We start from the raw sequence: 23296 nt of genomic DNA on the forward strand, positions 1-23296 counted from the left end.
TTTATTTTAAATATCATTTTTGGTGCGGAGTCTTATGTGCTTCAATCATTGCACCCATGTCTATGCAAGAACTCTTGAAAGAAGGACAAGAAGCTCATTACAAGATCTTCACTAGAGTCAGCCAACTCCTTAACAGTGCGTCTGCTACGGTACTCAGCTCGCTGCCAAAGACTCACCAGAAGAGAAACAAAGAAAGAAGATGGGCTGGTGAGCTGATGTTTACAGATAATATAATTTGAATTAGTTTCAACTCTACCCTATCTGTGTCCAATATCAGCCTTGGAATGTTTTTCTGTAAACAATCCAGACTCATTTCCCTCATTATGTAATTGTGTGGACATCCCATAGGATTCTATCCTTGACCCCCTGCAATGAAGCATATTTGCTCAGGTCAGAGCAAAGTGACTCTTGAATGCTTTTTTCTAAACAGTCGAATCATAACTTTCTGATCTGATGATGTGGATGATGGGACACTAGCAGAATCTATAAGCTTGGTTACCCATATGGATTGGTTTCTGTTATGTTTTACTTCCTGAATGCGTCAATTCCTTTGGCTAGTTGGTGAGTTGAAGGAAAACTGAACTGCTTCGTCGCTTAGAGATTTTGCCAATCTTCAAATACGAATAAAGGAAAAACATCCACGTTTTTAAGGACCGAGGACAAAAAAGATTCAATAGATGACTTACACTTTGCAAGGCTTTTTTTATTGCTTTTGATTTTACCGTTTAGGTAAATTCTTTATATTGTCATGACTTAGAGCTGGATAAGGTTGTGGGTCAGCTGGGTCCACTGTGTTTATCAAACCCGGTTAGATCTGAAAAGCTGATTATTTATAATGGGGGAGGGGGCAGGAGAAATGTGACCTATACAAATTGTTTTACCTTACATGGGATATAAAAGGGAATATTTTTGCTGCAGAACTGGACAAAGTGCTATCAAATCTGCTCCCAACCATGCAGGGGAGTAATGCGTATAAATATCAGGGTAACATAAAGCTGAAATGTGTTTTTTTTAAAAGAAGCAGATACATGGCTTCCTTATTGAAGTTAACATTGCAATAAGAAGCAGCTGTCATATGACTATTAGTAAATATTTAATTTTTTCGTAGATCTGTTTGCTCAGTTTATGGGGACTGGCTCAAGAGGACAGATGATCTACATAGATATCTAACATTACAACCTGAAGTGGCAATGGCTAAAACCTGCAGTGTGTGTGTGTGTACAGAGTTCATCTAGCGTGGAAACAGCAGCGACTTAAGATTGGAGTGCTATCTTTGAAAATTTGAACTGTTGAAAAGGAACGTGGCTATTTTCATCAGTGCTCACTCAGTGTTTGCACAAGCTGATGTCATTATCAAGACTGGAAACGGAGCACAGAAATAATGCACGTTAAAATCTCAGTGACTGAAATGGAGAGTTACTACTGCTTTTTGCAGGCCTGCAAGGAGTTGAAGTTCATTCAACACCGTATGTAGATTGCTTTCTAAACTGTTTATTTTGCGCTGCTTATTACATGGTTATCCTTAACGATTGTTGAACTTAAGTAATGGATTATTGGTTAGATTTTCAGGCTGTTGAACATTGTGCATAACTTAATGTTGTTTTCAAACGTTTGCAACTTCCTTACTTACTCAATTAGGTTCCTTCATTGTGTTTTTGGTCAGCTGGGTACCTGACACATGCAGAAACCAATCGCCATGTTTAAGAGTATCCATATCAGCTTGAGTTCCATATAGGCATGGAAATTCACATGTTTGGACTGGAAAGTGCACTCTCTCTCCCCTGCTTAACTAACACTGTGTATAAGTCACAGGTTGGTAACAATCAAAATTTGAGGACCCCAGCGTGCATTGGGGGTGCTACTGGAGTTTAACCAGCTAAAACTACATAACTTGCCATTGAAAGCACAGTCTGGCAAGCTTCCCGTTGCTTGAAATGCTCGGACCATCCTACCTAAGAGTTTTGCCTTGCAGGGTTAACGAGAGCTGAGTGGGAAGAATCTTTGACCCAAGGATCCCAAGAATTTCCCACTGAGTCAGTCTGGTTGGCCTTTCATCTCCAGTTCTCTGGAATACTGCGTACCCAATTTTTCAGTGAAATTGTGAGGTGTGATGTGGTGATTTAATCATTGGCAATTTGTGGTTGTATGAATTGATTTTAATTTATTGAAAGACCTTTACATTTGATAGAGTGGTTTTCCTGTCGGGAGGATGTCTCAAAGCGCTTCATAGGATACACTGTAAAGTGTAGTGACTGTATTTTGTAGGTGAATTATTGACCTGTCTATGGCCGCACTCTCTCTTCCCCCTTCACCCCCCCCCCTCCCTCTACCCCCACACTCCCGCCCCCTTCTGCTCCTGCTCCCACTTTAGGACAATCTGTAGGCCTGTAAATGCCCCCAAACTACCACTGTAGTTGCCAGCCAGGAAGTGTGGTATTTTGAGTTCTGGTTCACAGAATGTAATCTTGTCTCAGACAAAAAATCCGAGTTAAACCGGTATGTTCCAAAACAGCTGTTAAATATAGCTGTCAGTTCCAATGGTAACTTGAAGCCTGGAAGGTGATCATTTGTAATTGTCAACGAGCTACAGTGTTCACCCTATTATGTTCATGAACACTTTATACTAGGTGTAGATGAACATTAAGAGAAGTCACTAGAAGTGAGAGATTGAGTAGAAATTCTACTGGATCAAGATATACTCTATTAATGTAACAGTATTTGGCCAATTGTTGAATTCAGTCTCAAATTTGAGGTTGGTTTACTGTAACAACAACAACTATAAAATTACATTTGTATAGCACCTTTCATGTCGGGAGGATATCCCAAGGCGCTGGACAATCAGTGTTTCGGGGGTTGGGATCGGATGGGCCGAGGCCAGGCGGGGAAGCAGGGTGACCGAAGGCACGGTCAAAAAGGAGGATCTTGAAACAGGTCTTGAAAGGAGACAAGGGAGGGGGTGAGACGGAGGGACTGCGGGATGGAGTTCCAGAAGGTGGGGGCAGAGTAGCAGAAAGCCTGCCTGCCAATGGTGGGGCGGGCAAAGCGAAGACGTGAAGCCCATTGAACAGAGGGACCAGGCAGGTTGTTAGGGGGTTAGAAGGTCACAGAGGTAGGGGGGAGCAGGCCCATGGTGGGCTTTGAAGTTGAGGACCAAGATCTTGAACTGTATCCTTTGTGTGATGGGAAGCCAGTGGAGTCGGGCGAGGATGGGTCGTGGAGCCTGGTGCTGGAGAGGACATGGGCTGCAGAGATCTAGGTGATCTTCAGCCTATGGAGGTTATATAGTTTACATAGCACCATTCATGCTGGGTAGCATCCTGGAGCGCTTGACAGTGGCAAGAATCCAGGATTGGGGACTCTGGTTTCTTAGTACGAGAAACCCAGTGTTAGCTGACCTCTTTTGGAAGCTGTGCCAAGCCATTGTTTTGGCACAAAGTAATCCTTTGGTCCTTTTCTAAATTTCTTGAATCTGTAACGTGGTTAACTCTTGTTTACTGAAGCCCAGACCAGTTCAACTGCCCACTTGAGTTTTACATACTTTGGAGTTTTATAGCTTGTGTGATGTGCAATCTTAACCTTTGGAAAACCTATATTATAGTGGTTTGAATGAGCCTTTACCAGTATGGCAGGGCATCCTCTACTTTTGGTATTTTTAGATGCACTGGTACATTGGGTGTCTTTTGTTTCCTGAGCAGGTGGGTGTCTGACAAATGTGGACATCGGTCACCATCCAAACCACTGAGTTCCACATTTGTATGCCACCTACTTATGGAATTTTTCCTGGATTTGGAGTGTGTGCCACTCTTCCTGTAGACACACCCCATTCACTTAATTGTAGAGATTATAAGTTTCAGGTTGGCAAGAGCCAAGGCTTGGGAACCCCAGAGTGTACACTGGAATATTTCTGCTAAAACTACAGATTCTGCCTTGAGTAGTGCCTCCCAGTTTCTAATTGAACTCAGCCGTTGTACCTTTGAAGTTGGTATCTAAGTTTGGTGCCTGCTTATGTTTCCCAAGTCAAATTGAATGTTAAGCTATGGTTACAATCAACTATCAATAGTGGATCAACTATTTCTACTCTGAATGGCATCTGCGTTACTGACTGGGACTGAGTTGAGGAGAGATTCGTCCCTTGTGGGTTTTCTAAATTGGGAAGCAGTTATGCAATACAATGATGAGCTCAAAGACTTTTCCACAGATGTTTTTAGTTATGTTGGGTTAATTGAAGTCTCCCTTCAGTACTACTTTCTTTTTCTTACATATGCTTCTAATATCATGAAATGATGCATTGTTCAGTTCTGCAAATGTGTTTCCTTTGGAAAGTTTTTTGAGTGCTTAAGTCACAAATAGAGGAAGCTTTTGGTGCGCAATTTGCAGATTTGTTCTTGTGTAAACTGAGCTGCTGAAAGGCAGAGTGATTAGCTGTTGCAGTATTTCAAAACCATACTGCACTTGCTGTCCCAACATCCCGAATTGTGTAGTGAGGAACTGTTGACCCAGAGTTCAATTCCTCTTAGCCTTTAAGACCATTTTAACTTAAATTTTAAGATAGCACAGAATAATGGAATATTCTTAAATTCAGTCCTAACTTCCAAGATGGTTTTCTACAGTTCTTGAAATGAAATCGCCATTGAAATTAAGATTGAATTTTAGAATTTTCCACACTTCTATTCGATTTTAAATTAAAATAAGCTCACAGATGAAGACAAGGTGGAATGTCAATTTTGTTTTAACAATGTGGTCCAGTTTTAGTTTGCAAGAGCTGGTTTACAATCAGTCTTTAAGTTTAAAGTAAAACAATCCCCCAAATAAAATTGGTGCAGCCAATTTGCAGATCGTAATGTCCCACAAACAGTTAGGGAGTGAGTGAACAATTTTTTATTTGTGGGATTGTTAGCTGCAACATTGGGATAAACTTTATTTACTTAGAGTGTAATTAATGATTGGAACATTACCAGGATGCTGGACTTTTTAAAAAAAAACAGTTTGATGCTGTGATGGGGGGACAACAAGATGGTTATTTAGAAAGGATGAGATCAGGTGGGCCAAAACCTCTTTGTCATCCTAACGGATCTTTGTCAAGTTAGCTTGAATGAACTAATTGAAAATTGTAGCTTTTAGCACTTTTGCAGTCAGATTTTTGAACGACAAAGTTGCATTTTGAGGGCCTAGAAATTCAGTATTCAACATTATTTCTCTCCCCACCAACCCACAGGAGCTGACAGCTTTCCAGTATATCAGATAAGTTGCCATTTTTCACATAAGACCAGGAAGGATATGTCAGGACAAAACACAAAATACTGAAATCTGAAACAGAAACAGAAACAGAAGTCACTGGGAACACTCAACAGGTCAGGCGAAAGGAAAGCGAGTCAACGTTTTGGGTCCATGACCTTTCATCAGAACTGAAGTTCTGGAGTTCTGACGAAGAGTCGTGGACATGTCAGGAGCCTATTAATCCATGGGGAGCATGAAAGCTGTTCCAGTTCTCCTTCATGAATGCACTATAGTGAATGAGACCCTGAATGAGACACCAAATGAGATATTTTAATATAAAGCCACTCTTTTCAGAAAGCTATTTGTAGTGCCATTGTTTAACATTTTGTCAAGTTAACAAGTTTTGAAAATCTTAAGGCACTACTTAAAATGCTTTATCCAGGTTTTCAAATGAAACGTTACAGCATGCATTGGTTGAAACGCATCTTGTATACATGAATTTGAGATGTCTGTTCAGCGTGCTATATGGTGTTATATGTCTGTCAATTGAGATGGATAGATGTCTGTGCGGTAATCTGACTTAAGTTGTATGTCTGCCACAGCGGGAGACCTGGTATTTGACAATTGCACCAACTGTGCTTGTGTTTGGAAGTGATGGCAGAATTGCTGTTGGACGATATAGATTTAAATATCTCTGACTTGTACATATTGCAGTATTTAGCAGCTGTAAGCACTAAACCAGTGGCCTAAGAACTGTATAACTTACAGATTTTGTAGAAGCCTCTGAATTCTACGTAAGAATGTTAGATTTCACGAGGGGTAGAGACCCAGAGTGTTAGTGTCAGAAAGACTATAGCACCAGAAAAACAATGTTTACTCTTTTGATTATTGACCTGCATAAATCGTTAAACAAGAGGAAGACATGTTGCTTTGTACAGTTGAAGGCTGTGATCAGTGACAACAATACTTGTTTATCAGCATCTTATGTAGACTAGGTGGCTCAGTGTAGTCAGCTGGTTGTGTTTTTCCTGTGCAGTGCTGATTTGATGCCTTATGGCACCCAGTTAACCGGCTGTCCTTTTTGGTGCAAGGTATTTGAACTCTGAGGGATTCTGACTGCTGCACAGGCATCTCATCTGAATTATAAAGCAATGTTGAACTGCAGTGTTCTGGGCATATGTTTACTAGGATCTGCTCAAGTGTTGCCTCTGAAGGTTGTCTGCTTGAATGCCTCTGCCTTGCCTGTCTTCAGAATGCACCTGATCATTTTACTCTTCAACCATGTCCATGGTCACCTCCCCTTTCTCCTCGGCTTGGCAGCAAACAATACCATTGTACAGTGCTCAAAGTCGCTACCCTGCATGAAGGGCAGTATATAGTACAAGTTGTTGGTTGGCATTAGAGGATTCTTCCGATTAGACCTTTCCAATTTAACAGGCTTTTAAATGGTCTTTTTGCAGGAACCTCAGAGAATATGCTTTTAAAATGTGATTCATTACTGTAACAGGAAGTTGTAGACACCCTGCTCTGATTCAGGCTAAACCAATATTTACTAACTGGGAGTTTGGTTTATTGGAGGTTTAAACTAAACTTGTGTTTGAACTTAGCGATTTATAATATCTTAGTTGTCAGATTAAATGCCGTTCCCCATATAATAAAAGAGCTGCGATACTTTAACATGTCTCCATTTATTTTAGTTCTTGCCATGTATACTGAGATGTTGTGACCGACACTGAAGTTTTCAGCCACAATCAAGCTCCTCTTTAGCTGGTTACCAGAAGCAGGTAGTCAAGGAAACCTAGTAGAGAGAAACTGTCTATTATTTCCTCCCTCTCCCTCAGGCAAACGCTTGTCAAATCACCAGCACTTTGCCATGTAGTACTGATGAGGACAGTAGCTCTGTAGCTTAGGACCTCAGACCTATGCTCTCCCCACTCTGGTGCACTGCTCTTCAATCTTACAATATGCAATGACTCCCTGCTGTTTATTTCAATGGGTAACTCGAGCACGTAAAATTTCCACATGCCCTTCAAGTAAGTTCTCTGATGTTGGCCACCGAATCCATGCAAGCAGTACTTAGTAACCTATTATTTGACACCTCGCCCTTCTTGTAGGGAAGTGCTGCCAAGTTAAGAATATGGTGAACTCTAGAGTTTAATTTCTTTTGTAAACAATCGAGTCAGACAAACAGTGACACACGGTTCAAGAACATAGATTTATTATCAGTAGATACACTCCCTATTGCTATATTGTCTCAGAACAGTGCAGCCGCCTGGGTTTGTGGTCAGTGTCCTGTAACCCCACCCCCCCCACCCACGCACCACTCCCCAGGTCGATACTCTATAATAAAAAAAACTTTGCATTTGATAAAGCGCCTTATCACATCTTCGAGACGTCTCAAAGCGCTTCACAGAATATACTGTAAAGTGAATTGACTATATTTGTGGGTGACCAATTTACTTATTTATTATTCTAATTTTTGAAAGAATTATTACCTCCGGAAAAGCGATCTACTAATCGATTAACAATCAGGTTCCTACTTACTGCTAGGTAAACAGAGGCGTGTGGAATAATAATAATAATAATCCTTGCATTTGATATAGCGCTTTTCACGTCTTCTAGACATCCCAAAGTGCTTCACAGAGTATACTGTAAAGTGAATTGACTGTATATTTGTGGGCGAACGCGGCAGCCAATTGCACACAGCAGTGTCCCACAAGTAGTCGTAGATTGAAAATGACCAATTTATTATTTTTTTTGTTTTTTGGAGGGATTATTATTAGGCGTGTGGAGTAAGGAAACTTGCCCAAGGTTTCGCCCTCTGCCTGGAATTGAACTCAGGTCTCTCGCTTGCAAAGTGAGTGCTCTAACCACTGAGCTACAGGACTCTGCCATGTTGTCCAACTTCCTATCCAGGCATTTGCCTTCGGCATTGGGCCCTCTTGGGTCAGAATCTCTTTCCTGGAGCTCTAGAGTGGGGGGTGTGGGAGAGTGAGAGAGAGATTGTGTGCTTGAGCTTTTATATGTCACAGGATCTGCTAGTACAAATCATAGCTGCCTTCTATACTGAATCCCTTCTAATTGGGTTTATATGGACGAAACATTGCTTGAAAATAATCAGTCATATTGGGAGAAGAAATTTGATGGAAATTTTAATGTTAAGTGCTGGGAACACAAGGAAATGAGTGTAGACCTTAAACTATTTGTCTGACTTTATTGTTCATGGTTATTGAAGGTTCTATCCAAGAATAAATGTTCATTAGCCATGTTAAATTATTGAAAAGCAGAACGTGGTTTCAGAGGTTAGTTTCACAAAAGGGTAGTACATAACCAACTTCGATTTCAGTTTCTTTCCCTGCAGTTTTATTAACTTGCTTGCTTGTATATAGGCCCTTTAATGTATGGTAATGCCTTGAAGCACTTTACAGATAAAAAGTAATGAATTCATGAATTGTTAGGGGGTTTCATATGACAAGGTTCATCAGCCAGGCCTCACGCAGGTGAGCAGACTAAAAGGTTAAGCCTTTTTCAGAATCATGAGATGACCTCAGGATAATAGCCGAAAAAAGACTGTTCACACTGTCCCCCTCCCATTTGAAATAATATCTCAAAAGCTTATTCTATGCCTTGTGAAATGTTACCGCTAGATAGGTTTTATACTGTTGAAAGATAAGATGGCTCTTGAATTCACTATTAGAAAGGACATTCGCAGTATTCCCTGAGGGAAGAGAACAATATCACCTGATAGGCTCTATTTAATCAACCTCGTGGGTCCCTGAGGGAGGTTTTAAACATCCAACACATTTTGAATAAGTATTTTCTTTGTGGCATTGATCTTGCAATCTTCAAAAAATGTCTGTACTCAGATTGTTTAATTATTAGGATTTGGCTGTAGGGAGACTGAAAGCAAAATGCACACAGATCCTTGTGCTTGCAATTTCCTCAACACCCAGCAGACCTGTTTTTTCAGAAGCCACCCGAATGCTGTTCAGTGGTTTTGAATGTAATTTTTGGAATATCCTTTCCAGTGTTGCTGAAGGATTCAGAGGAGGTTTGGACCTTCGTCTCGTCCTGCTCTGTGTGTACACTTGCTTGAGATGGGACAATGACACCTTACATTTTGACTAATTTTTGAATATGTGTTCTTTGCCATGATGAGCCATAACCTGATTTCTTTGTTGTGTAAAAACATCACTGAAGGGTGGCTGCAGCTGAAGAGCTTTACAGGTGTGTTTTGGAATGGAGGCTTCTTTCTTTGTTACGTTTGAGATCGAGTGACTCTGGTTTTAAGTAGCAGAGGAGTTGAATCACGTTTTTTTTAAAAATAGCTAAGTTAATGCTGTTTAACTTGCTGTGTGACTAGAGGATGACTTTTGTTAATGCTTTAAAATTCAAGTCATAAAATGGAGTGACATACAGCATTTATACAATTCCTAATTCTATTAATACTATACACCCCATCTGTTACTATGGAAAAAGTTGTTTTATGTATTGATCTATGCTTGATTGTGTGTTATCTACCATGCTGTTCATTTATCTTTATTAGGAGTGAACAATGTTAAACATTGTTGACTTAATTCTGTATGTTGTATTTTCTTTTGAAAAGAACTAATTCAAAAATCTATTTAAATGGAAAGCATTGCATTTAATTTCTACAAAAAATAACTTGCTTAATTTTCATTTACATTAAGTGCTTTGGAACAATGAATGTAATACCCTTGGGTTTGTGAATGTGAAGTAGAATGATAAATAAGGAGCTCAGTGCAATTGTAAAACAATGCCAAACTGTCCTGATCCTGTTTATTTGGTCCAGTTATCTTAGTGCTTGGATCATAGTAATTTTCTTAATTTCCTTTGGTCCTGGGTTTAGTTAGGCAATGTAGTCGAGCATTCATGCTGGGGTAATAGTTGGTTTGTTGTGAATAATTGTACATTTATAATAATGCTCATTAATCCTTACATTTTATTTAGCGCCTTTAATGTTGGGAGGATGTCTTAAAACACTTCACGGGATATGCTGTAAAGTGTAGTTAGTGACTGTAATTGTAGGTGAACGGGGCAGCCAATTTAGCACACGGCAATGAATGTGCCACAAATATGCAAACAGAATGTTGAGTGCTATTGGCAGAGCGAGATGAGGTCTGTGTGTAACTATCGCTCTCTTGGGCGTATAATGGTACAGACTTGAAGTTTCGAATTTACCCAACATGATCTGTTGTCTTCACGCAATGATTTTTTTCTCCTGTCTTTGACTGTGAAAAATAGATCTTAGAAAACACAGATTTTTATTTTGTAGATTAAAATCTGACTGTTTTGGTACTCAATCGCAATACAGCTTTGAATTGTGAGCCCATTTGAGTCTTTTCAGTGGGGACTCGATCATTTTACAAAATAGATTGCGAGAAAATAGAATGCCTTCACCATGGGTCAAAAAGGCAGAGATGTCTCAAAGTGAGATTGATAGATACTTGAAGTCAAAAAAAGACTGAGAAATGGAATAAAAGTATAATTAAAATAAAAGCTAAAATGGCAAAATACAATGCAATTCACATTTATACAATGGGAGGACGTCTCAAAGCAATTCACACAGGTGATTTGGAGAAATTGCGGAAACTGACTGACGAGGCTCGACAAGCTAAATGTCTGCCTGCGATGAATTTAGTTACTAATTTTTGAATAATATAAATTTTGAATTTCGGGTTGATATGCGTTCACAAAGGTTTCAATTCTTACCATCTGTGCTGAATTGAAAGCTCGGGGCCCCCTTAAGAGAAATATTCCATTGAAAAGGTTTGGAAATGTTTTCCAGGTTCTGGTCCATTCTGGACATGTATGACGTGAAATTGGAGCAAGTATGCATACTGGAGCTGTTGGCAGCTAATGTATGAAAGTGCATCCATGCATCAATCTGGCATATCGTGCTAATGAATGGTTTTGTGAAGGTGATTTTTTTAAAAAGCAGTTTTCTGTGTACCTGTTCGGACTCGCTGGCAGCAAGTGTTTGAAGCACTGTCGTTTGGGAATGATGTGTCCATTCGATTGTCAGGTCTGTCTGTTCCCAGCATCACTCTGTGAAGCTAAGTGCCTGTCTGCTCTGTGGTGAAAATTGTTCGATACGGTTGATTTTTTGTCTCTGGGTTTTCACACTGTACTACCATTCATTGCATGCGTGGATATTAAAATTCCCTGAAAACGATTTAATGTAATTGGTCTAAAAGCATATTCTGATTCTGACCAATTTTTCTATTAAACTAAATTCTATTACATTCTTACTAGGTCACTGAGCTTCATTGTTTTCTACCAATCTATGGCTACTAATTCTATTTTTAAGCATTTGAGAGACTCTTTATTAGATATAATCCACACTGCATCAATACACAGTGCAAAATATGTGGTTTCTTCCAGAATGCTATCTCTGTTCAATTGCTGTGTTTTTCTTTAAAGCCAAGCTGTAGGATACATGTGTGTAAACGTGTAGACCATAAGCACTTTAAAATAAAATAGCTGGAGACTGTTGTTTACCTAACTGAAAGCTTGGATACAATAAATCCTGAGTGAATGTTTGAGGATTATTACTTTGGCTATTTTAGGACAGTCAAGTATCTGACACTTGCAGAAACTCGTTGCCATCCAGCTAAACAATAATGAGTTCCACATTTACATGCACATTTGCATGAAGAAACAGAATTGTTCAACTGTATACTAACTATACTTTAGACTCATTTGCTTTTAAAGAGCTGTACACCAGCTCATGAGAAAGCAAGCTCAGTGTCAACTGTGTTCATACTGTTGAGTATGATGCATAGAGCTCATTGAACAACCTCCTTTAGGTCATATCAGGAACAAAACTCCAGTGTGATTCATGCTGACTTAACGTCCGTTTCAAATGCACATCTGACTATGATGTTGCCGTGTAAATTGCAGGAATTCACTGCAAAACTCTCTGTACAGAAAAATGGTATGTATATATTTCGATGGGGAGGAGCAGCCCTTAAATTATTTGATTAATGTGTATTTCTACATACCTAAGTGACATTAAGGGAAATGAAGAAAAGTCAAGTGATTGATTGGTTCAAACTGTTCAGAGGCAGAAAGAGTTTGTATTCCACTTAATGCTCCTATCTAGTCTCAAATCATGCAGTCCATTTGATAGGAGATGCTTAACTATAAGCAAATTGTACTTCAAAACCCATGTATAATGACATGGATTATGAATATAACATTAGTTTTGTAGAATGAAGGACAACTTGTGTCTTGCTGGTAGATTATATTTACTAATCTACGAATGGCAGGTTACCTTTTAGAGCTGTGGGTTTCCTTTTTTTAATGTAGTTTATCTTCTGATTTATGAAGGGTAAATGGTATAGGATTAAATTTACTGGTCAGCCATTGCCAGCACCAATCCAGACCTTAATCAATATTAAAGTGTGCGGGTACTTCAGCAGAACCTTGATGGTTCTTGCCTGGGAAGCTCTCAAGCTCTATTTTGTGGGTAAAATGCAATAAGCAGTCAAAGGTTTTGCCCACAAAATGTACAGTCAATCCACTTTACAGTATATTCTGTGAAGCACTTTGAGACATCTCCAAGACTTGATAAGGACCTATATCAAATGCAAGGATTATTATTATTGTTATATTGTGAGCTTTAGAGCATTCCAATTAGAGCTCAACATGTGCTTTCCTGATATTGACCTGAGCTCCATTCTCTTCCTGTCAGATGGGTTTTGCCGTATGATTTACAGTTCCAGAATTTGTGCCATCTCAGAATCCTGCCTCAGTTTGTAACACTCTCACCTGTAAGTCAGGAGGTTGTGAATTGGAAAAATTGTGCAGTGGTGTATGCTGAAGGGGAAGTCAGATTTCCTATGCCCCCTTGGCTCAACTGACTTGATTCATTAAGTTAGATCAGCTCTGAATTATTTGGACCCTTGCATGCCAGGGATAGTTTTTCAGGTAATGAGTGCCTTTCTGAAGCTGTGTTGTTGCTGCATCAAAAGCAGTTTGAGCATGCTTCTCAGTTGGTGACGAATATTGAAATACATACCCAGCAGCAAGCTGGAGATATGACTTAAATCTTGCTAGTGACTCATGTGTTTGTGCTTTTACAATTACAGTAGAGGATATATTTGAAATATTGTAGAAGGTGAATTGTGTTACGGAGTAGCCATCTTTGAGTCCATTGGTCTCTATGGATTTGAGCTGTATTAAATGCAGAAGCCAGAGATGGGCATTACCTCCATTCTGTCAGTAAAGCTACAGCATTCTCTGTTGTACAGATATATGATTTGTGAAGCATCAGTCTTTCTACTGATGAGAATAATGAGGATTTGTTGTGACTCCTTACCCATTGAACGCTTTCTGAAATCTTTGCTTCAACAAAATTCAAGTGTTCACCTTGCACAGGAGGTGAACATGTCATGCAAAAGAGCTGTGTGGTCTTGCAGTTAGAGGTGGTTAGGCAACAGCATGGGTATTGTGATAATATAACAAGTATAATACTTGGCTGCGATGCCTAGGTTAATTTGGTTTTGCGCTTGCAGTTATCTCAGATCATCCTACCCAAGGGAGGGAATATTTTGACTTCATATGGGAAACTGGCACACACCACAGACGTATCAAAATACATTGCTTGTTTCATTATCGGAAGCCATGGACTTTGGGATGATGAACCAACAGACAGGTCAGGAGATTGTGTGTCAGCCTGACTCAATGGTAGTGTTCTTTCCTCTGAGGTGGCTGTGGATTGAAGCCCCACATCGGGCCTTGAACACAAAGTCTAAGTTGCCACTCCAGTGCAGTGCTGGGGGTTTGCTATATTGTTAGAAGTACCATCTTTTGGATAAGATGTTAAACCAAGGTCCCTTCTGCCTGTTCAGGTGGATGTTGAAGATCCCATGGCATTATTCAAAAAGAGAAGGGAGTTTCTCCTGGTGTCCTGACCAACAATCCCCCAATTAAGATAAGTGATTTACTTCAAGGTTGTTTGTGGGACATTGCTTTGTGCAAATTGGCCACTGTGTTCACCCAGAAATAGTCACTCCACTTCACAGTAAATCCTTTGAAGTGCTTTGGGATGTCCTCCCAACATGAAAGCTCTATACCAAATGCAAAGATTATTTGTTTACACAGAAGGTTTGTTGGATGTAGAATGCTGACCTTGAACTGTGGAAATATGGGCTTTTAAAAGGCTGTAAGATGAATATCTGAAAAAGGTGATTTTTAAAAGAAAGTACGGAGAGAAGCCAGGGAGATAGGACTAAGTGGATTGATCTTTTAGAGTAAGCAAGATAGAAGGATTGAAGCAGATTTGAAGTCTTGGGGCATAGTGGCTGAAAGCACAGCTAGGGATGGTGAAGCAGAGGGCATGAGGATGTGCCAGCTGAGTGAAGGGGCAAATTGAATAGTGGGGTGTAAGCAGGTCAGGAGGTAGAGTGGTGCCAGGGAATTAAGTGTTTTGTATCTGAGTGTGGATCTTGAAATCAATCCATTGTGCAATAGGGAGACAGTGGAGTCCGGCAAGGACTGGGGTGATGGGGTGTGGAGTTTAATACGAGAGAGGATACAGGTGGTGGAGTTTTAAATTAACTTGATTTTATGATGGGGGAGCTGAGATTGGCAAGCTAGGTATTAAAATTCCCAGACTTTTTACAAGTACTTTTAGAAACTAAAGTCTCTGGGAAATGAGCAGAAGAATGATTTTGATTTGGAGGTTCATGTGGAGAAAAACACCAACACAGACTTGTGCATGAACGGGCTGTTTCTGTGTTTCAGAGCAGGCAAAGATAACCAGGAGGTGCTACAGTAATTCCTGCTAACTTCAGCATTATCAGCCCTTTGAGTTCTATTGAGGGAAATGAAATGTTCTGAAACAAGAGGTCCAGATGATTTGATCATTGTCTTCCTTTCCCTGGAGGTCCTGCCTACAGCAATGTACTTTGCTGATCAATGGCTTCAATTGAAAAGATGCCAAGAACAATTCTTTATTTCCTTGTCACCTATTGCTCTATTGAAGTCGCATAGTTTCATTTCTATAAATTAGGGTTTTTGATTGGATATCATTCCTACCATTCTATGACGTGTGACTGAGGTGCATCATGATCGGGCCCTGACACCTGACTGTTCAGCACTTTGGGATGTCCTCCCGACATGAAAGGTGCTCTATAAATGTAATTTTGTTGTTGTTGTATCTTGGCTCTGTATCTTGATTTTTCCAGTTTTCATGACCACAGTTTGAAGAGTGAAGATTAGAGGGCAAATGTTATTGAAATGACATGGTTGCCTGCCCATCTTCTGATACTGGAGGGACATTGGATAGAAGAGAAAGGTAGTTGGAGGATAAATGTGGCCAATACAATGAAGGGAATAAGTGCCACAAAAAAGTCATTGTTTTACAAGTACTATTTGATGGAGTTTGCAGCAGTTAGTAGCAATTTAAAATAGATTGTAGTCGATATTTCATTTTCCATTCTAACTGCTTAGAAATGTATGGACAGCACAGTATTCAAATGTGTTGTGCAATAACTTGTTAGAGAAGTGGAGAGCTTTTGTTTTGTCTGTGGGTGATGGTGATGGGGGGGAGGGAGGGGGGGTTGGGATGAAAGAGGGAATTCGAAACGAACACCGTACAAAATGCACCATTGAACCACTCGTGATATTTAAAGAACTTCATAGCACTTAAGCCTTCTGCTACTCTTATAGTAGTGTTTTGGTTGAGGCAATTAGATGTGATTCTATTCAGGAAGTTCACTACGAGGTTAGAATGTATGGTTTCAAAATTTTAAAATAAATCACAGGTATTTTACGTGTACAGGTTAGATTAAGAGTGTTTTTTTAAAAAAAGCTCAACTTCCATCTATTCTATTATTGCAGATTCCACACAGCTTTATTCCATTTCAGCTATTTTGAGGGCTTGTTCAGTAATGATGTGATTGATCTGCACAGTTTCATAATATCTGAACCATGTTGCACGCTTGACTAAAAGCACTAAATCCATGAATATCATACAATTATAACTGGGAGAGCAATGAGGGGTTCGCCATAGGATTTTTTTTAACTGAAGCATGAACTTGGGTTTATAATTAACTTGATTGTTTAGTACCTGTAGGAAATCACCAACAAGGTTTCAGGTGAGAGAACAACAACAACAACAACAACAAGATTCCATTTATAAAGCGCCTTTCACGTCAGGAGGACGTCCCAAGGCGCTGCACAGTTGGGTCATGACCCGAGCAGGGGGGAAATGGTCAGGGTGAGGGGAGGGAAGGGAGGGAGCGAGGAGGGGGAAGAGAGTCGAGAGGGGAGCTGAAGGCTCGGTCAAAGAGAGGATGCCCCAAAGCACATTGCAGGATTTAATGTAAAGTGCAGTACTATGTTCTGCAAATAAATGTGGCAACCAATTTTCACATAGCAATGAATGCAATTCCCACAAATAGCCATGAAGTGATGAATTAATAATTGGATGATTCACCTAATTCCAATAGGAAGATGTGCTTTGGATTAAGATACAGATTTAGCACAGAGTAGAAATGACTCAATTCTCTAGTTGGTTTGCATTAAATGTGACTTGGCGTTAAATGTGATTCTGATGCTTTAATGGCTGAATTGTAGAATTCAGGTGTGCTGACATCCTTTTTCATTAAGCTCTCAATTATTCCCCAAAAATTGCTGAGTTTGTTAGATTGCATTTTTTCACCTGGTTCCTTTGCAATTTTTTAAAATTAACTCTGTTGCAGATCTTTTTAAACTATTCTGTCATTTAGTTTTATATCTCTGATTTCATGCCTTGGAATAGAAATGATCCAACTTTATCAACGACAGGTAAAAATATAAGCGGTGTAAACGTTTGGTAAACAGATTCAATGATCACATTGATTCTGTGACATTGCATTTTTCACCCCGTAAAGTATTTTTTAATGCAATGCAGCTAAACAACTGGGACAACTACTGAAAGCAGAATTTTGTTTTGAGGTTGCTAAGGTAATGGTTTGAGGGAGTGATCATATTTAAATAGTTAAAAGAGAACTACTTTACATGGGATGGAGGTCAAAGTTTGGGTACATGTAAATTTTTAGTTTGAACTATAAAGGAAACTGCACTATATGTTTCTAAGTGTGTTCAAGAAAAACGTTGGTCGTGTTTTACTTGCATGATTACTCCTGTGACAGACTTGTGTTCTTGTCTAGGTTCCTCAGCATCAGGTCTATGTTTAAATTTAGATTGATTACTGTAGACCATGAAGGAAGTCTGTAAAGAGCTTTTTCCTTCAGTGCCCAGATGATTTTCTTCCTAAAACTGAATGGAAATAATTTCAGCTTTGCAAGAATGATTATAACTCATTCTGAAGACAACTGGAAAGGGTCCATTTCCTTATTTTGGGGAAAGAAATGCTGGGTTTATTTTTAATTTATATGAACGCAAAGAGCTGGGTAAATACAATAGTTTGTGATTGTAACTTATCGTGTCAAAAATGGTCATCTCAGAAAGTTGCTACTATTCATTTATAACTGTAATTAATAAGTAATCTTTAGACAAGTCTTTTTCCTTTACAATCAGACATACAACAAGATGTTTTTTTCCTAATCAATTAAATGCATTAAAATATAAGAGATAGCATTAATTTGAAAAGTAAAAAGTATTGGATCTGTGTTCCATATGCAAGTGAAATAATTGACTTGGTGAAAACCTTGAAGAAGAATCTTTTTAATCTGTAGATCATCTAATGTGTAGTATTTAAACTATTGCCTGGATGGGTGTTGTAGCAAAGAGTGAACAGTGATCTGGTTGCATTCATAACATAACTTTGTACCTACAGGAGCTGAAATCTTCTTGTTTTTCAATTTCTGTATTGAAAGATTTGAATGAATTACTTGCACAGAGCAATGTTTTGAAAAGTAGTGTTATTTTTGTAGTTGATCATATTCATGTTAGAATGATTTCTCAAAGCCATTGTACTTTAATCTGCAAGAACTTACACTTGTTTCTCAAAATACTTCAGAGATGGATTGCGAACTCTAATTGGGTGGTAGATTGGTTGGAGGGAGATGAATCCTCAGGGAGATGAGGTGGGTTGGGGTAGGCTTTTATATTGTTTTTGCAAATGGGGAGGGAAAACTAAAGGAATTGGGGTGAGAGTTCCAGAGAAAAGAGGCAAGGTGGCTGAAAGCTTGCCCACACATGGTGCAGGGAACACGGAGCAGGCCAGAGTTGATGGGGTGGAGAGAATGGGTGGAAGAGTTGGTTCACAGGAGATCAGAGGTAAGGCAGGATAAGGGCATGTAGGCATTGAAAGGTGTTTTTAAGTATCGGATCAATTGCTTAAAAGATGCAAAAGCTGTAAAGTTAGAAAATTATGCTATTGGCAGATTGCAAGTCAGTGGCTGAGAAAAGGAGCAAAATGGCTGAAAATGAAATCTGTTCACATATTGGGCTAACACACAAAGGCAAAAAGGCACGTGCAGAAGAAATACAAAGATGTGAGTGAAGTGGAGTTCTGGAGGAGGTGATGAATTTGTGTCAAACATTGATCAGGATGCAAATGGAATACTGTGATGATTTGGACACAACGTTATGTTTCTAAAAAGAAATTCCAACCTCAAAATATTAAATGATGACCTTCAGAATGAATCATAATGTGTTTTCCTATTTTCTGAACTTTTTTTCCCCATATTTACATGGTGAATTCTACAAATTAATTTGCAAACCAGAAGCTGCTGTTAATGCAGCAAGTTCTGTTTTGCAGATATCGTATTCTCAACTCAGTTAAACTAATTTGCAACACCATCCGGTTTTGTATACATTTGACATCAGGATTTGAAAAGTACTTGTACCGTATTGACTGTGCAGGGTCTTGTTTGATTAATGTATTAAACCCTTTCAAGGCCTATTTGTTTCGATTCAACTTTTTTTTGAATAGGAGAGGGCAGCACATTAAGTAATTGTGATTGGAACTAATGTAGGTATCTTCTGTATTTTTATGCTTATGCTGTTGGTCTCGTTCAACAAGAGCCGTAATTTACCGAAAGGTGTACCATGTAGCTGTCACTGTTTTGTCTCCGTAAAAACATGTTATTTGCCACAAAGTTCCAATCACATGGCCAGCTATCACAAGGCACTTCAATGCAAACCACATTTGATTTCTTCAGTGCCCATTGACATTTTTGTTTCCATGATGATCCCACAACCAATTTTTGCCTTCTATATTTTGTAAATTTTGAAAAAAATTTTCCTTCCCTTAACAATCTTCATCGACCCAGAGAAGTGTCAACAACAACAAAATTACACTTGTATAGCACCTTTCAAATCGGGAGGATGTCCCGAGGCGGTGGGCAGTCAGAGTTTCGGACTCAAGCTGGGGGTCAGGATCAGGGAGGATGGAGGGCAAGGGGGTAAGCAGAGTGATCAAAAGCATGGTCGAAGAGGAGGTTCTTGACACGGGTCTTGAAGGAGGCAAGGGAGGGGGCGAGGTGGAGGGACTGCGGGATGGAGTGCCAGTGGATGGGGGCAATAAGGTAGGCCTTTTGCCCCACTTTTTGTATTGTAGTTTGCTCCTCCAAGCAGCCAGCCATCCATCCACATCTTCTTGCTCTTTTCCATACCCTCTGCTACCCTCTCTCTGACAGCATACACCCTTCATGGAAGCACTCTACACCTCACAGAACCAATGCAGAACTTTGGCATTCTGTTCGACATTCAGCTGTCCTTTATCCCCCACATTTATGCCATGACCCGCTCCGCCTTTCCCCACCTTCGTGATATTGCTCAGCTCCGCCACTGTCTCTCACCGTAGGCCTCCGAGACACTCATCCACCTGTTCATCACATCCAGGCTTGAGTACGCAAACTCCCAGCGTGTTGGCCTCCCCAACTCCTCCCTCCACAGGCTGCAGATCATCCAGAACTCTGCAGCCCGTGTCCTATCCCGCACCAGGCTCTGTGACACTATCACCCCCATCTAGGCCTGGCTCCACTGGCTCCCCATCACTCAGAGGATACAGTTCAAGATCTTGGTTCTCACCTTGTCCACGGTCTTGCTCCTCCGTACCTCTTTGATCTCCTAACCCTTTACCAACCCGTCCGCTCCCTCTGCTCAGCGGGCTCCATCCTGCTTCACATCCCACGCCTTGCCCGCCCCACCATCTCTGCCCTCACCCTCTGGAACTCCATCCCACAGTCCTTCCACCTCGCCGCCTCCTTCAAGACCCATCTCAAGACCCTCCTTTTCGACCATGCCTTCAGTCATCCTCTTATACCTCTCCTCCACCACCCTGATCCCAATCACTAGCTTGGGTGAGTATCCCTGACTGTTCAGCTTCTTAGGACGTCCTCCTGATTTGAAAGGCTATACAAATGTAATTTGTTGTTGTTGCATGAGCTTGACCAACATTTTTTTTAAAAATGCCTCAACCATCTTTCCTATAAGAGCCCCACATCTGGGAAATAACTTATTCGGACAGTTTCTGGTGGAAGACATTGTTCTGACCCACTCCTTTTACTCCCCGAGTCACATCTTGAATTCATGCCGTCTTGTTCTTGAATCTCCTACCATGAAAAGTGTCCCCTAGGGTAGGGAGCTCAAGACCAAAACAACAAGAAATCCTAATCCTTACATTTGTTTCGATTCAACTTGTTTTTTCAATAGGAGAGGGCCGCAAATTAAGTACTTGTGATTGGAACTAATGTAGGTATCTTGTGTATTTTCATGTATTTTCTGGTTCAACAAGAGTTGTAATTTACAAAAAGATGAACTGTGCAGCTGCACTGTTTTGTCACCATAGAAACATGTTATTTGTCACTAAGTTCCAATCACGTGGCCAGCCTTTCAGATTGGAAAGATATCTCAAAGTGCAGCAGCCAATTTTACACAGAGCCATGTCCCACAAACAGCCATGACGTGATTGACCAATTTTATTTGGGGGCATGGTGGTCAGGACCCTGGGTGAAACTCCTTTCTCTTTTCGAATAGTGCCATGGGGTCTATTCACCAGGACTGACAGGCGAGACCTTGGTTTAATATCTCATCTGATTAGTACTGAATAGTATCAACATCCACCTGAATGCCAATTCTTTTCACTTCAGGTTGATGTTAACCCATGTTTTGCTGATAACCTTGGTTGGCAAGTAGATCAACGCTGACCTTTTTGGGGGAAAAAAAGTCAGGGAAAATGTACGTGAATCAGAATTCCAGTCTCTTTAAAAACAGCTGTTCTGTTTGGATCTAGAGCCTGCAAGAGAGAGGAGTGGATAGGAAGTCTGTGCATTAGCATGCCATTGAATTAGATTAACAGGGGGTTGATCCATTGGAATTGATGGGAGTTTTTAGGAGTGTTAAGGAAACCAATATAATTCCTCAAGATGAGGAATTATCATGGTTTATAGTCAATTTATAGTTGTTTTTGAAAATGAATCAAATTATGATATTGTAGTCTTGAAAGGCAAATATAGTATCTTCTAAAATGTTGGTGTGAACAGGACAGTAGATGGTGATTCTTGTTTTTGCTCTTTTCTAGATGAAATCATGCAGCAAGACAGCGGTCCTTTATATGCTGCTGCAATTGCTGAAGAACTGACTAAACAGTTTGCTTTTCGGTCAGGTAAGCCTTAGTCTATGGCTCAGCTATCAGTTCCTCATTTACAAATTCTTCTGCTCTTCTCCTGCAGGGTATGTCACTCTGTCAGCTCCACCGCAGGATCTCCTAGGAGTTGTTAGCATGATGTACATGGGGCTTTCTTCATGTACTTGGTGTAAATACTAAAATAACTTAATTACAATAAGACAATGTGTTATCACTATCACTGTGGTGCATAATATGCTGTTGCATTTTTAAATTCAATCTCCAATATTACCTTAATGCAATATAGTTGACATTTGCCTCTTTCACATTTGAGGACATCTCAAAGCGCTTCAAACCTTGAGATTGGGGATGATTAATTTTCATCTGAGTTGTAATTAATTGTAATGGTGTCTGCTTTATACTTAATTTCTTGTAGTGCCGTTGATGCTTATTGTGTAGTTTAGTGCAGTGCACTTTGATTTGTTGCTTAATTTAAGTGGAATTCTACATCAATAAGTCCTCAATAAATGTGTTGCTTTGGGCTTATGAACGTCTAATGACACCAGCTTTTAGTTTTATACTTGTAAGGTAATTAACTGGCATTGAATATTGGTTAAATTTGAAACTTAACGAGGGTCTGTTAATAGCAATAAGAACCGTATGCCAGGAAGTAAAACTTCAGTTATTCAATTTTTTTTATGTTCATGAGCCTTTGCGTGGGCTGCCATAAACGTCCAAGCGCTAATTGCAGCCAATGAAAAATTAATCTTAAGAATATTAGGCTTGAATGGTGTCCAGTGATGATTCACTTGATTAATACTTGGACTGAAAGAGTTCAGATATGATAAGCGGTTTTGTAGACTGAAATTGTATTCCTTGGAGGTTAACGGGTGATTTAAAAATAATCCTTGCATTTGATATAGCATCTTATCACATCATGGAAAACTTCTCAAAGAACTTCACAGGATATACTGTATAGTAGATTGAGTGTGCATTTCATGAGCGAAATTCAGCAGCCAGTGTCAGCAGTGTCCCACAAACAACCATGGAGTGAGTGAGCAATTTTATTTTAGGCAGTCTTAGCCAAAACACTGGGAGAAACTCAGTTTTCAAATGGTGCCATTGGATCTTTAACATAACCTAAGTTTAACCTCATCCAAAATACCTCAGACAATGCAACAACCCCCATCGCTGTATTGGAATGTCAATTTAGACTATATGATTCCCACTCCCTACGTGGGGCTTGAACCCACAACCTTCTGACTCAGAAGCGAGAGAGCTACCATTGTGCCAGCCTGACATTTAATTGAATATTTAAAATAATGAGAGGAATCGATAGGTTAAATAGTCGACAACACTTCACCTTGGTAGAAGCCTCCGTTACAAGGAAGCACAGTCGTAAAATCAGAATCAAGATGATTGAAATTGAAGTCAATAAACTACATGGGTATGGCAAAAGGGAAGGTAAATGGAACTGACATGTTTGTTCTCTCCGTAAAGGGTACTATAAATCCAAATTGTTTGTTAGGT

General features: G+C 39.8%; 1 protein-coding gene across 1 annotated transcript in view; it reads left to right on the forward strand.

Annotated features, from left to right (window-relative positions):
- Window positions 1-9422: 9422 nt before the first annotated feature.
- mcf2la (mcf.2 cell line derived transforming sequence-like a) overlaps window positions 9423-23296 on the forward strand; it is an 82220-nt gene continuing 68346 nt past the window's right edge. Inside the window, exons 1-2 of the mRNA XM_007891616.2 lie at window positions 9423-9444; window positions 21722-21805. Of these exons, the coding sequence (XP_007889807.1) occupies window positions 21730-21805 (76 nt within the window). The 5' untranslated portion in view covers window positions 9423-9444; window positions 21722-21729. The remainder of the gene's footprint in view (window positions 9445-21721; window positions 21806-23296) is intronic.

The sequence above is a fragment of the Callorhinchus milii genome, unplaced genomic scaffold (genome assembly GCF_018977255.1).
Source record: "Callorhinchus milii isolate IMCB2004 unplaced genomic scaffold, IMCB_Cmil_1.0 Scaffold4, whole genome shotgun sequence".
NCBI classification, from domain to species: domain Eukaryota; kingdom Metazoa; phylum Chordata; class Chondrichthyes; order Chimaeriformes; family Callorhinchidae; genus Callorhinchus; species Callorhinchus milii.